Consider the following 13,481-nt stretch of genomic DNA (forward strand, 5'->3'; position numbering starts at 1 on the left):
AAAGAGCACAGACACTTGTCACAGTAGACTGCTGAGGTGATTTTAAGAGTGAAAGTAGATATACACATAATTTGATGCACATCATTTTTCCAAACGGAGCTTGTACATAATGTGATACATTTATTGCCTTTTGAAACATGCACGTACACAACCATCTCACTCCAATAGTCTAACCTTGAAGTAAAAAAGAAAAATCTTAATAGTAATATCCTTTCCATTACCCTAATGCATTTTAAAATTTTAAATCAGCAGTTCTGACTCGAGAGCTCTGTAGATGCATTTATCATTCAGCTATGCAACCACGCTATAAACTGTCAACTCTTCATCACCGTCCACTTTGACAAATTACTCTTGCAACAGCATTTCCAAGTTATCCCTAGCAGCCAACACACCTCATAAATCCACATCATTGTAGTGTTATTAGAATTTCATTTCATGCTTGCATTCGCAAACATTTAAGCTTTCAACCTCTGCTGCTGGACATTAATCATGAAATTAATCATAGGATTAAGAATGCCAAATTTAAACTCAAGGTTACTAACATGCTCACCCAATATTAGTTTAACATTCTGTCATAAGAAAACACTCTACAAAAAAAAAAGGACAAGACCTTTTCCTGAAGTTAGGAAATATGCACATAGGCTAATTGCACTTCTTTTCCTTCATGAAATGAAAATTGACCAAATTCAATATTGCTGCTCAAAGAAAAATTTCAAATCTCAAGACCCTAGAAAAAACAACCATTTGGCCTCTGAAAGTCTGCTCACAGCTGGCCATGAAAGATCAATTATGAAAGAGCTAACAGCATCAACTGACTTTCAAAACTGATGATCAGAGAAGATTGTCACATAAAAAACTGTGATTTAATAGAAATGTAAAATAATAAATGTCATTGAAGAATATTAGGTTCTCACATTCAGTTGAGATACATCATCATTTTTAAGATATATTTGCATTAAAACCATGAAGCACCTGCTGGTTGACAGAATACTAATGACCAGGCATAACTCTGCTGATGCTAAAACAAAATCTTCTAGTAGAAACCTTAGATCAACTTCAGATGATTATAAAACCATATCTCTAGCTTCTATGATAAATAACAAGATAAATAATATAGTCCTCCTGTACCTTTTCCTTCCCCAGCTTCACAGCCCATAAATAAATCAACACTCAGTGCTAGAAATGGAATGAGTCAAAACTGTGATTCAACCCAGCCTTTGTTATGTCTTCAGATAAATGTTTTGGATATGCATTTAACTACTGCTGCTTCAAGCAACACCCCCAGAAGTTCAATGACAGTCAACTGAGTAAATCAACAGAAACTGCTTTGATTACAACCACGTTACTTCTTATAACAGACTTACTGTTTTAATCTCAGATACATAATTCAAAATCCCAGCCTAACCCTCCCCATCCTACAGAAGCTACAAAATTAATATTAGTTGCAATCCTGCAGCCACATTGGCTCTTGCACTTCTTTGCAAGCAGTGAGCCACTGGATATCAATACCACTTCTAAGATCAGTTGCCCTAAGTTATCAAAATTTTACTTGTAAGAAAGAAGAGGCCAAGTGATCAAATACACCTGACTATTTCTGGCACACACACTTCAAGCCAGTAATAGAGCTCATGATAATTGATTGACAAAATTAATTCTTGGGAAACAAGCGTTACCCAGGAAATAAGAAAAAAAACCCCACCAGGACAAGCACCCTACTCAGTTGTGCACGAAATAGCTTAGGTTGTGCCAGGTACCAAAGGCTTCAGCCAATATAGCTGCAACTTCACTCAAAAACGTGACATTCAGGTTTTTTTATTTTCTGTTAACAGATTTCACAATTCACAGTCTCAGAGCAGGAAGTGGCCATACTGCTTAGGACCATGTACCATCTAGTTCCACTTTCTGAATTTTCCATTCCAAATGCCTCCCTATTAGTACCTCAACAGCTGCATTAAAAGCAAAAAAAAAAGAGTGTTTAAAGGCAAAGATCTCTGACTGAACTTCCCACCAAGGTTTAACAGGATACCCAGCATGGACTCCCTGGAGAGCTGCTGCTTACATCACTGCAGTTACAAACATTAGAATTCTCCAGGCTAGAAACCCCTGCAGTTTATGAATAATGGCAACACACTTAATAACTCCGTTTTAATAACTTTTTCCTCTTTACACAATTTTTCTGAAGAAAATGATGATTTCTTTCAAGAAAAGTACAGTTACCAAATCTATGAAGGTAATATGATATTCCCCTTCTGCTGATTGAAAGATTACTGACCTCACTGAGGTAAATAAAAAAGGAGCACGTGGACCCATCTACACCGTAACTTGCATAACAGGGATCTGATCGCCACATATCTTTCATCCACTGTAACAGAAGAAAAGACACAAAAGTCTGTTAGGTTAAAGCACAACAAAATAGCTGTGTTTCACACCCAACCCAGGAATAATGGAGGAAGTGGCAAAGTGACTACAAACATCACAAATACTAAACCAGAAATTTTATTAATGATACACACTGCATCCCTGCGTTCAGTAATGCTGGGGAAGCAACAACATAGCAGATGTGAGCACAGCTTATACAAACCAGCAGCCAGGCAAGCAGAGGCAAATAAGAAAAGGAAAATAAAACTGGGATCCAGACATATGGCTGTGGCTGGAGTTGAATGCGTTGTGTGTTCCCCACCATGATATGCTCCCTCTAGAATTTCAAAGATCATTTCAGTTACCAAGACTGAAATCTGCCAAGAATCTGCCATGTCTGCAGAAGCAAATAATTAATTTCAGTTCATATTTTAATATTCAAATAATTTATTACATAGTCACTATGCAGCCAGTTTGCCAAAACAGATCAAAACACAGACCAGAGATTCAAAACGTAGAGACTTTTAATTTCACAACTACTTGAGCATTTAAGCAATCAGAAATTTTACTGTTGTCCCCCACTAATCACATAAAATCACAGAATGGTTTGGGTTGGAAGAGAGCTTAAAAGATCACCTCATTCCAAGACCCCTGCCATGGGCAGGGACAACTTCGATTAGACCAGGTTGCTCAGAGCCCCATCCAACCCGGCCTTGAACTTTCAGGGATGGGGCATTCACAAGGACAAATCAGTATCCCTTACATTTGAAACATATCTTGGGGAAAAAAAGCCCTTAAAAACCTCCATCTCTGCAAGTTTGGTGGAGTTTCTTTGGTTTTTGTTGCCTTTTTTTTCCCTTTCCAACTAAAGTCTGATACCTTGTAATATTTAGCCTTTCCAACTGCATTATTAGTAAAATACAGGATTTTTGTAGAATCCACTGTGAATCCCAGAGTTCTGGTTGCACACTCAGGCACTGCCTGCTCGTGAGCAGAAGAGGCAGAATGCTTCCAAGAGAAAAGGGGAAGAGAGGAACCACACAGAGCTGTGGGCAAAGAGAGGAAAGAAGTGCAAAGAAACATCATGCTGAAAAAGGCGCTGGAGTGAAGTACCCACATAATCATAGGCCTGGGGCAGGGGAGCACCAAATTACTCATCATAGGGAAGAAAACAGGGCTTTTTCAAAAGGAGAAGTTTCTGAATAACAAGATAACATTCAAATAATAAGGCATTTCAGTAAATAATATAGCATTTTAATATCACAAATTTTTCCCTGTCTTGTCAAAATTTGTCTTAAGAGGATGCCACTTTATTTCTCAGCAGCAGTAGTATTAAAGGCTTGAGGTGAGCAATGCTGCAGTGACACACAGTCAGTCCTAAATAGCCTATTTTTTGACTTAGTTGTCCCTGTTTTATACCACTGAGTAGTGGCCTCTTGCAACATAAGTTCCATTTTTAATAGAATGCACATAAGATTAAAACCAGTTCACTTACCTTTATTTTCCCTTCACAGTGAGGAAAACCATCCATAGGAGGCAATTCACACTGTTCCTGGGCTCCATTTATGAGATCTAAAGAGACACACAGACCATAACTGAGCTTCATTTTGCAGTTATGACAGAGAGCCTGATGAATCCTTCCATTTATTTTCATAAATCTACAGTCCAGACTGACTGAAGGGTCCTACTGGGTAATATTTGTTATTACATTAAAACTCAGTGTGCTCCATTTTGACCATAGAAGAAAATGGTTGCATAGATTTCAACACTGACTTGAAGTAAAAGTGCCGAATTACAAAAACCAATCTATGAAGACTTAAAAATTAAGCTAATCCATACTGAAAATAACAAGAAGAAAATATTTTCCTAATCAGTGTGCTTAAAACTACTAAATTGCAACAATTTGTTTTCATTTGTCAAACATTTATTGGATGTATATTGCTCTTAAACATAAAACTAGTTTTTCAGGATCTGTTATCACTTTATCAAATACCCACAATTTGAAACATGGCACCAGATATATATGACCCAATTAATAAATGCTGCAATATGATCTAATTTAACAACTGAGTAGCACTACATCACATCTCACAAGAAATATTTCGTATGGTCTCCCAAGATCTTTTTTCCTTCTTTTTTTGCCCGTTTTAATATTCTTTCATTCTAGATTATTGCAACGCATTAAAGAGTGTAATATAGAGTAAGATTTCTAGCCCATGAGCCAAGCAAAAAGCAGCAGTTTTAAAGGACATTACCCCTTCAGCTTCAAGGGACTTTCTTCTTAGAAGAACCCTCTAATGCAGGCCTTTAAGGCAAGAAAAATTATTACCATGGAGGAGAGATTCTTGCCAAAGGCAGTGGGGGATAAGGTCTTCAATTTAGGTAGTTCATCCCACAGTTACCTAAATTATACCTGCATCATTTCTGGCTTTTCCTATTGGCAAGAATCGAGATCATTAAAGTCAGCCAGCCATCAACCCAGGAACACTTTATGCTGTGGCAGTAACAGTGCACAATTTCACCCAGAATATGCTAATTAGAGAGCCCAGAAGAAAAAACATAAAAAAGGCTGCAGTATTAGAATAGTGACAAAAATCTGTAGGTAAAAGTTAGAATGTTGCATTATATTATTATACGCAAACGTCACGACCTGATTTATCTACTTTCCAATTTTTTTGCAAATAGCTTCTTTTAAAGATAAAACTTGTGATGTGAGCCAAGCATTGCAAAGTGAACTTGATGGGGGAAAGAAGAATCATGCCAGGAAGTCACCACTTCTTTGTCAGTCTCTGCAGTGGGAGTGATTTGACAAACTGAGCTGTACTGCCAACGACAATAGCACTGAAGCAAAGCAGTTTGTACAATGACTTTGTAATTTCAAATCAATAAGTACTTTCAGAATATTCTGCCTATCTTCCTAACCTTGTGGGATTCTTGCAGACCAGACCACCGACACCTAAGGCTCTGATTTCTGCTCTGAATAAGAGCATACAGAGCATGAATACCGATAGCAGCAATTTAAAAGTATATTCTCAATTCAGTCAGTACAGCTACACAATAATAGGACATTTTGCTTTACTGCAGTTCAGGAATCAGACCTACCACTTGAATCACACCAAAATCAGTATCTGAGATCAAACAGTAATAAAAAGGCATTGTTACTATTACGGTAATTTTCAATAATCAATATAATTCCATTAGAAAGCTTTATGGTCTAAATGGGTTTGTGGGCTTTTCTTTTTTTTTTTTCCCTAACTCCTAAGTCTGAATGCAAAATAACAGCTTTACATAAGGCACATAAAATTCAAGATCTTCCTAGAACAAAAAAGACCTCTGAAGTCTCTGGTACAATATCAGAGATGCAGCTCAGCCATAGGGAAAGTTCAACTTTCAGCATCATATTGCATTTAGGGTGAAAATGCTGAATGTCTGGGTATAGCTTGCCAACAAGAATGAGCCATGATTTCTGTAATTTAAAATTAAAAAATGCCATCTATCTCAAGTTAATTATGCTATCATATGATGGCTTTCCTCTTCAGAGGGTTAGTCAAGCATATCCTCTCTTCTTCTTAAGTCCTATTAAGTACAGGGTAATACATAAGCACAAGCTCTAATTCTTATTTTACAGCACACAGTGCCAAATCTATCACTTATACCATATTTCATTTTAATGGGGATCTCATGGCCTGTTAAAGAAAGAAAGGGTGGAGGAAACACCCAAAATATGGACAACAGCCTGATTTTTGGTAGGCACACAACTGCAGTCTACATGTTTGCTTTTGTCATGTGTAAACACATTTTCTGCATCCCAGTGTGTTTTTGTAGATGGGCAGAGTCTTTGCTACTGCTCATTTCTTGCAAGGTCTTACAGGAACTCTGTATTCGCAAGATCTATTTGCAAGAATAAAAACCCTCTTCCAACAGTCACACATTGCACCAGCCTCACACTTCCACAGCTCCCATCAGCCGTGGCAGTACCACACGCAGATACTTCCCAAGCAGAAACCCTCCCAGCCCTCCCTGTTCCTGTCCATTCCAAGAAGTAAAAAGTAAAAGACAGACATTTTTCTCAGCAGAAGCTACAGACTTTCTCAGGCATCTGGTCTCCCCTGTGGCCAGTTGCACTAAGGCTTTTCCAGAGCAATCCCACTCTTGATCTTCCACGGGAATGGGTTACACACAGAGCATGGATCTCTCCAGGATAACCTGCTCGTATAGGGAACACGGAACACTAGTGCCCACCTTTATCACCTCTGTCCATGCTGAAACACTAGTATGTCTGGTAGTATTTCCTAGAGTATCTGACATCTTTCCCCCTTCTTGCCGGCAACAGTAAACACTCCTAGGATTCCCCTTCCTCAAAATGTTCATGTTTTTTCTCCACCATAGTCCACAGACACAGGAAATGCTTTACACAATCACCAGCTCCCCACTTCTGTCTTCCCGTTCAGCTTTACCATGGATCTATATCCCAAGCACCTACATCAGCTTTCACTTGCTTTATTCTCAGCTGTTAATCAGGTAATAGCACAGTGAAAGCAATTCTACAAAGCTTAAATGTAAACTGTCCCAATAAACAATTTACATACAACTATTATCCAGAGCAGAAAAAAATGCAGCAATATGTGCATACAAGAGGAAATGAATGTCAAAGAATAGGAGACGGAACACAGAAATGCAACTCTGTTCCATCTGAGTATTCCCTAGAGAAGCAGTCTTTCCGCTGTGCCCATGAACAGGAAGCCAGCTGATGCAGTCAGACTGGAAACACATCTACATCAAAGACTGCTGTCCAAAGGAACAACTGCCTGCAGAAATGGGCAAGTCAGTGCTGGTTTCCACACATAAGCCTGAGAATTCACTGCAGAACTCTGAATTCACCTGTGAATAATCCTGACAGTTCCAGTCAACTACTACTTGCCCTGGTTGTACCTTTTCTTCTTGGCCACAGCCAGTGCCAAGTTCTAGGCTGAGAATCATCCCCTCCCAAATTTTTTTTCCTCAATGATCAGACCCTGTACAAAGAATTACATTTCTGCTCCTCTTGCTGCTTATTTTAACTCAGCATGGAGGGTGTGCTGGAGCCTGCTGGTAACACCTCATAGCTGGCTCCTCTTGAACAGGAATCCAGAGCTGAAGAAATCTTGTGTTTCCCACGAGCAGCTGAGACCAAGCTCAACCAGATACCAGCAATTTACACTTCTGAGTGTGATCATAAAGACACGGGAGATAAAGAAGTGGAACCCTGGGGATGCCAACTACACATGAGGATCTTCCAAAACGTGAAAAGCAAGCATTAACATACAAGTCAAGACTTAGGAGTTTTTCATCATTTGGAGATAAAACCCCAAACCCTAATATCTTATGAGGATTCTTAAAAAGTCTGGATAGATGTCTTATGCTGTTAGCAAGTTCACATTGGATAATTCTTTCCTGAAGGGGAAAACTTCATTAAGCCAGACATTAAAGTTACTTTTGTTGGAAAATAGTATTTGAGAAACCACAGGAATTTTTATCCTCATTTAGGATTTATGTAATTTAAAATGCAAGTTCTGAAATCTCCTTTCCCAGCCAAAACTTTAACTTAAAGCCAAAAAGTTAGAAATACAACTGTCAAGTTAGTACAAAGCAACAATAGTTAATAAACACACTTTTTTCTCGTAAACTTTGTGAGCCATTATATTAATTTCTGTTCTACACACACCTAAGTATTTTTGAATTCATGCATAGCTTATCTCCTCTTGACTGCTGTTACGAAAAGATGTAATTATTAAACACTTATCTCTTATGATGTTACATTAAAAGTCAATGCACTGACAAACTAAAAACATGAACATAGCTTATTATAAATCTAAGAGCATGCAGTTGGTACTGATCATCCTGGAAAAAAAAAAAAGAGAAATATTGATAAAACACCAACCAACTGCAAATTTTAAAAATCCTCTTTAAATATCTTGTGAGGTCCTGGGATATATAAAATATAACTAACAAACTCCATCCTCATGTTTAGAAAGAAGCCATATGTTCCCTTCACAAATGATCTACAGCTTTGCATCAGACATCGTTAGAGCACAGCAGGTGAACCTGAACTTGTGAACAGCCCTCAGTTGTTTCAGTGCAAAGTCTGGCACGTCAGCATCAACGACGTGGCAGATTTGAGCTAAGCCACCAACCTTGCACTGGAAAAGAAGCTTCTCTCTTGTTGCTTGCTAAGAGCAACTGCACCTGCTAAAGCTCCAGGCCTTCAGCACTGCTCTGTCTAAACACCAGTTCACAGACGCAGGTCTTCATTGCCTCCTGCATTTAAACTCCATGTTCACAGGTTTTGTTTGTCATAGTGAAGGTTTACAACACCCACGTGAGAATTACGTGGTTAAAAGCACAGTCTGTGGTAGGGATTGATTTTTGTTTGCTTCGAAGTTACTCTCTAATAAAACAGTGAAAATGAGCAGTAGTGAGTGCTACATGCATATTTTCTCCCTTTCCTATATTGCACATCCTTCAAATAATGTTCTTTGGAATAGGCTAAAAAATTCTGCTTCAAGTTTTCTCCATCAGACAGTTAAGAAGTCTAGAAATATTCCACTAAGACAGTACACTGAATAAGGGTTATAATTAGTGACTCAGCAGTGACTACTGTTTGATAGGTGCTCTGTTTGTCATAAGAGTTTTAAAATAGTGATATTGGTTAAAGCAAATGAAAAGGCTGCAATACAGCTGAAATTGCAAGCTGACACCAGCAGCCTACCTTCTCTGCTAAGGACCAGCCTGGCGTTCTTCTGAGAACAGAAATGTATTAAGAATTTAACATGACACTAAAAATGATGTACTTTGGAACCTTGAGGCTTAAACTCTGATTTTCAGACTAGTGCACATTAAAGTATTTTTTGATGATATATAGGACAGATAATAGCTTAAGTCAAAAGTATTCCCATCAGCAGATCTCATAAAATACAGAACCTCTCTAGTATTATAAGGTCAGAGTAATCACACCCAGTGAAATCTATTCACCAATTTTATCTCTGTTCTCCTTCTGGTTTTGATCATTAAATATAAGTACTATTCTAACTTTAATTCATGAAACTGTTCTCTTGTTTATATTTCAGTCCTGAAATCTGGTATCTATGGTTAGACACAGACTGTAGTTAAGGCTGGTTTAGTTTGTATAAGGTCTCCTTTCCCTTCTCCCCCTAATTAACACATTCTCAATTCAATTCACATTTTTCATCTCCAGCTGGTAAGATTTCTTTAAAGAGAGAATTTGCAGTGTGAGCTGAAAGCACTAAACAACATATTCAATCAAACGAGCTAAAGGTTTCAAGATTTTAAATGCAGAGCACAAAATGCTTTCTACTAACATTTTAGAAACTTCTGTAGCAAACTGTTGGTATGATTTAAAGAAAATTAACTTTTCTACCTCTAGTCCATCCTCACACAAGCTGTGCTGCTGTGTTCCATTAGCACTACTGAAATCAATGCAGTGTTGGGAGAATTCAAGTAGTAGTCAAGTGGTTAATCAAAATGCAGCCCAGGGGACCACTAAGAGCCCCCTTCAGCATTACTAACACAGCTTTGCACTGCAGTGGAAAATATTCACCTGTGGTCTTCTGCACACACCACACTGTGCTGCGACAGCCAGGTTTGAGGGCACACAAATCTCCCCAGCTCCACACTACTGCCTTTGTGGGAGGGGGAAAATCTTAACACATACACATATACAGTGTGGAAAAAGAATACAATGAATAAGGCTCAATAAACATGAGTCACAGCAAAACATCACCTCGAGGAAGCTGCAATCTTGACTATCAGAGCCAGTGCAGTCCCACACCCTCTTACAACTGGTAGACACTGGTGCTCTGTGGGGACAGCTGGTTTGCTTTCTGAGGCACAACACACCATATTGACTAAAGAAAAGCCTACTCTAGTCCTCTTAAGACAGGAGGGCAGCTTTGGAATTTAAAACAATATGCAGCATCTTAGCTTTTTGAATCTCTGCAAGTACAGGACTATGATGGAACTGTGGTTGCAGACTGCTAAAACTAATGAGGCTGTGTAACAAAATTCATCAAAATTCATGGAAACAAATCCACTGATCCTGAGGTTACCTGAGTCTTTCCATCCCACCTAAAAGGCCTCAGAGTGTAGCAGCCCCAAGTCTTCAGGAATAAGGACATGGAAATACCAGGACAAAGGTCCTTCTCACCATAGTAACATTAAAAAAAAAGCCTTCTTGTAGCATTGCCAAAGCTGACTTTTCAGCCTGCCTTGCTACATATTCACGAAGGATGCCAGATATCTGACAGGCATCCAAGCCGTCATGTCTTAAATGACAAGTATACACTGAAGTCTGCATCTTAATGAGTGAGTTTAAAGATGTTAAAACTAAAGTTGTTAAAAGAGAACTGAACAGCCAACACAGCAGAACAAGTTAATGCACAAGGCAGAAAAGCTACAGAAACTTTGAGCAGATACACCAGAAATGTCCTCCCTCCCTGTGCAGTGTTGTATGCAGCACCTGAGCCTGGGCTGTTCTTAGGCTTAGCAAGAGCCCTCCAAGCACCAGCTGTGCACAAGGGGAAGGCTGAGGAGGATTTAACATAAACCTTCACTTGCTCATTTTTGTGTGATCAAAGATACACAATTAAAATCATTCAAAGCAGCACTTTTCAAGGCAAAAGAACACTTTGTAAACAACCAGTCTGGCAGAGTTTTCAGTACAATTTTACTGTCTGGGGCATTAGATGGTCAAGCTTATAAAAAATTTAGCTTTTCACTGAACGAGCACAGAAAGAGCGATGACGACCTCTAAAGAAACTCATCCCACAACACAACACACTAACCCCACTCCCACTGCTTACCAAAAAAAAAAATCACATGAAGAAAACAGAGATCAGATTCTCTGATCATGTTTGTGCAAGCAGAGTGCCCTATCTGATGAACTATGATAGTGCAATTCTGTCCCAGAAAAGTCAAAGATTTATTTTATCATTATCTTAGAAAAGCACAACTGTTAAATACCAAGTTGCCTAAACCAAACTGATCCTGTGCCTGTCACATGGAACCAATGATGCAGCTACAACAGTAGAGCCCTGTAGACAAGCTCTCCTTGAAAGTGCCGTGGTTTTGTATTTCCCCATTTCCGTTTAATCATCTCTACAACAGCAACTTTAAATTTACTTAGGGTGTCATTTGCGGCAGTGCCTCAAAGCTTCCTGTTCTAAAGGCTGATGAAAACTCTTATCTCCTAGACAACCAAAGTTTAGATTAATACTTTCCGGTGTGTATGGGAATATATTACTTCCCACAAATTCAAAAAGGATGGCTATCAAATATCTCAGAAGCTTTTCAGATAATAACTCAGATTAATAGAGCAGAGAGAAAAGGAAAGACAGCTTTATTGCTTTCAAAACCAATCAGCCAACTTTACAAGTATCTTTATTAACAATTCACTCATAAACAAAATGGAGGTTCTGGAAAAGCAGTTGAAAATTGTCAGGATCAAAACTACCAGATTGTTTGATGGTTTTATGGAAGGAAGAAGAAAAAGCAAAATATGCTTATGATTTTACACATGGATCTAAAAAGGGGGAAAAAAAATGTAACACCTAAGCTCCCACTCAAGCTCCCCAAGTGTTCACAGCTTTGCTTTTTAACATATTCTCTACAGCCTCACCCTGTAGCACAAGTCCCATCCTCAACTCCTCTACGATTAAAGATATTTATGCTACTAAGAGCTCATGCCCTATTATCCTTTCATACAGCCAAAAAGAGAAAGAAAGCTGTTTTGCTCTTTGCCCTTAATGAAAGATTCCATGAAACTAACTTCAGAGGAAGAACTAGGTGTAGTACCACCCTGAACACACTAAAGCTGAACACAGTAAGGGTATGAATACACAGGACAGTCTACATATACATAATTAGATTGAGAGTCACCAAATCAGACACTGGTTTGGGTTGGCAGGCACCTTAGAGACCATCTTGTTCCAATCCCCTGCCATGGGCAGGGACACCTTCCACTAGATGAGGTTGCTCCAAGCCCCATCCAGCCTGGTTTTGAATGCTTCTAGGGATGAGGAGTCCACAATCTCTATGGACAACTTGTGCCAGTGCCTGACCATTCAAAGAATTTGTTGTTAATATCTAATCTAAACCTGCCCTCCTTCAGTTTAAGGCCATTTGCTCTTGTCCTATCACTCCACGCCCTTGTGAAAAATCCCTCTTGTACCCCCTTTAGGTGCTGGAAAGGGCTCTAATGTCTCCCCAGAGCCTTCCCTTCTCCAGGCTGAACAGCCCCAGTCTCTCAGCCTGTCTTCATTAGGAGAGGTGTTCCAGCCCTGTGATCAAAAGTCAGGATTGAATCGCAAGAAAGTTTGAGTTCACCTACTTCAGAGACAGTTAAGTTACAGTCTGCTAAATCCTCAATAATTTCAACTACTGTTATCATTTTCTTATCATGAAGGAGCATAATCCAGATGGATTTTCTTCAGATCCCTTTATCTGCCAAAACTCCACACCACCACAGAGTGGTATTTCCATGGCAGATTTCACCACTGCTGCCTCAGTTCTACACCACACTTGATAGCCAGATGCGGAACAACTTAAAAAGAAAAAAAACTTTCTTTCATAACTCGAAACAAAGATAGGTATTTTTTCCAAACTGCTAAACAACTTGATTATTTCCCATGCCAGTGCTTCCTTTTTTCTTCTGCTGTCAGGCTCTTTCAGAGAAGTTCCTGCTCATTACTTCAGGAAGTAGATTACAATGGATTATAAACTCCAGGTTTCAACATGTCCTGGCTCAACTCTGAACTTCCCCAGATTTTGTGGCCCACCTTGCCTTCAGTCAAGACTACATTCTGTTTTGTTGAACACTGTTTAAAAAAAAGAAAAATAATCTTTGATATTTGTTAACTCTATACTTGCAGAGGGGCCTCGGAAGGAGAAATGCTGATTAATCATCATAATCTCTGTTCTTCCTGGTTTGCACATGAGTACTAATTTTTTTTCCATGAAAGTGTTATCAATACTTAAAGTACACAATGAAGAAAAGCTTACAGTATATTCAGATTAGCCAGTCTAGCCTGCCGTCATAGTCAGTTTTAAATTGTAAGAAAAATACTATG

The 13,481-nt window shown here is 38.8% G+C and overlaps 1 protein-coding gene across 2 annotated transcripts in view; it reads right to left on the bottom strand.

The window, feature by feature from the left end:
* The window catches only part of MGAT5 (mannosyl (alpha-1,6-)-glycoprotein beta-1,6-N-acetyl-glucosaminyltransferase), a 104,438-nt gene that overhangs the window by 52,157 nt on the left and 38,800 nt on the right, over positions 1-13,481 (bottom strand). For both annotated transcript variants that reach the window (XM_017740148.1, XM_008638217.2), the window contains exons 4-5: positions 3,854-3,930; positions 2,273-2,362 (exon numbers count right to left, since the gene is read on the bottom strand). In XM_017740148.1, the coding sequence (XP_017595637.1) occupies positions 2,273-2,362; positions 3,854-3,930 (167 nt within the window). The remainder of the gene's footprint in view (positions 1-2,272; positions 2,363-3,853; positions 3,931-13,481) is intronic.

The sequence above is a fragment of the Corvus brachyrhynchos genome, unplaced genomic scaffold (assembly GCF_000691975.1).
Source record: "Corvus brachyrhynchos isolate BGI_N302 unplaced genomic scaffold, ASM69197v1 scaffold126, whole genome shotgun sequence".
NCBI lineage: Eukaryota > Metazoa > Chordata > Aves > Passeriformes > Corvidae > Corvus > Corvus brachyrhynchos.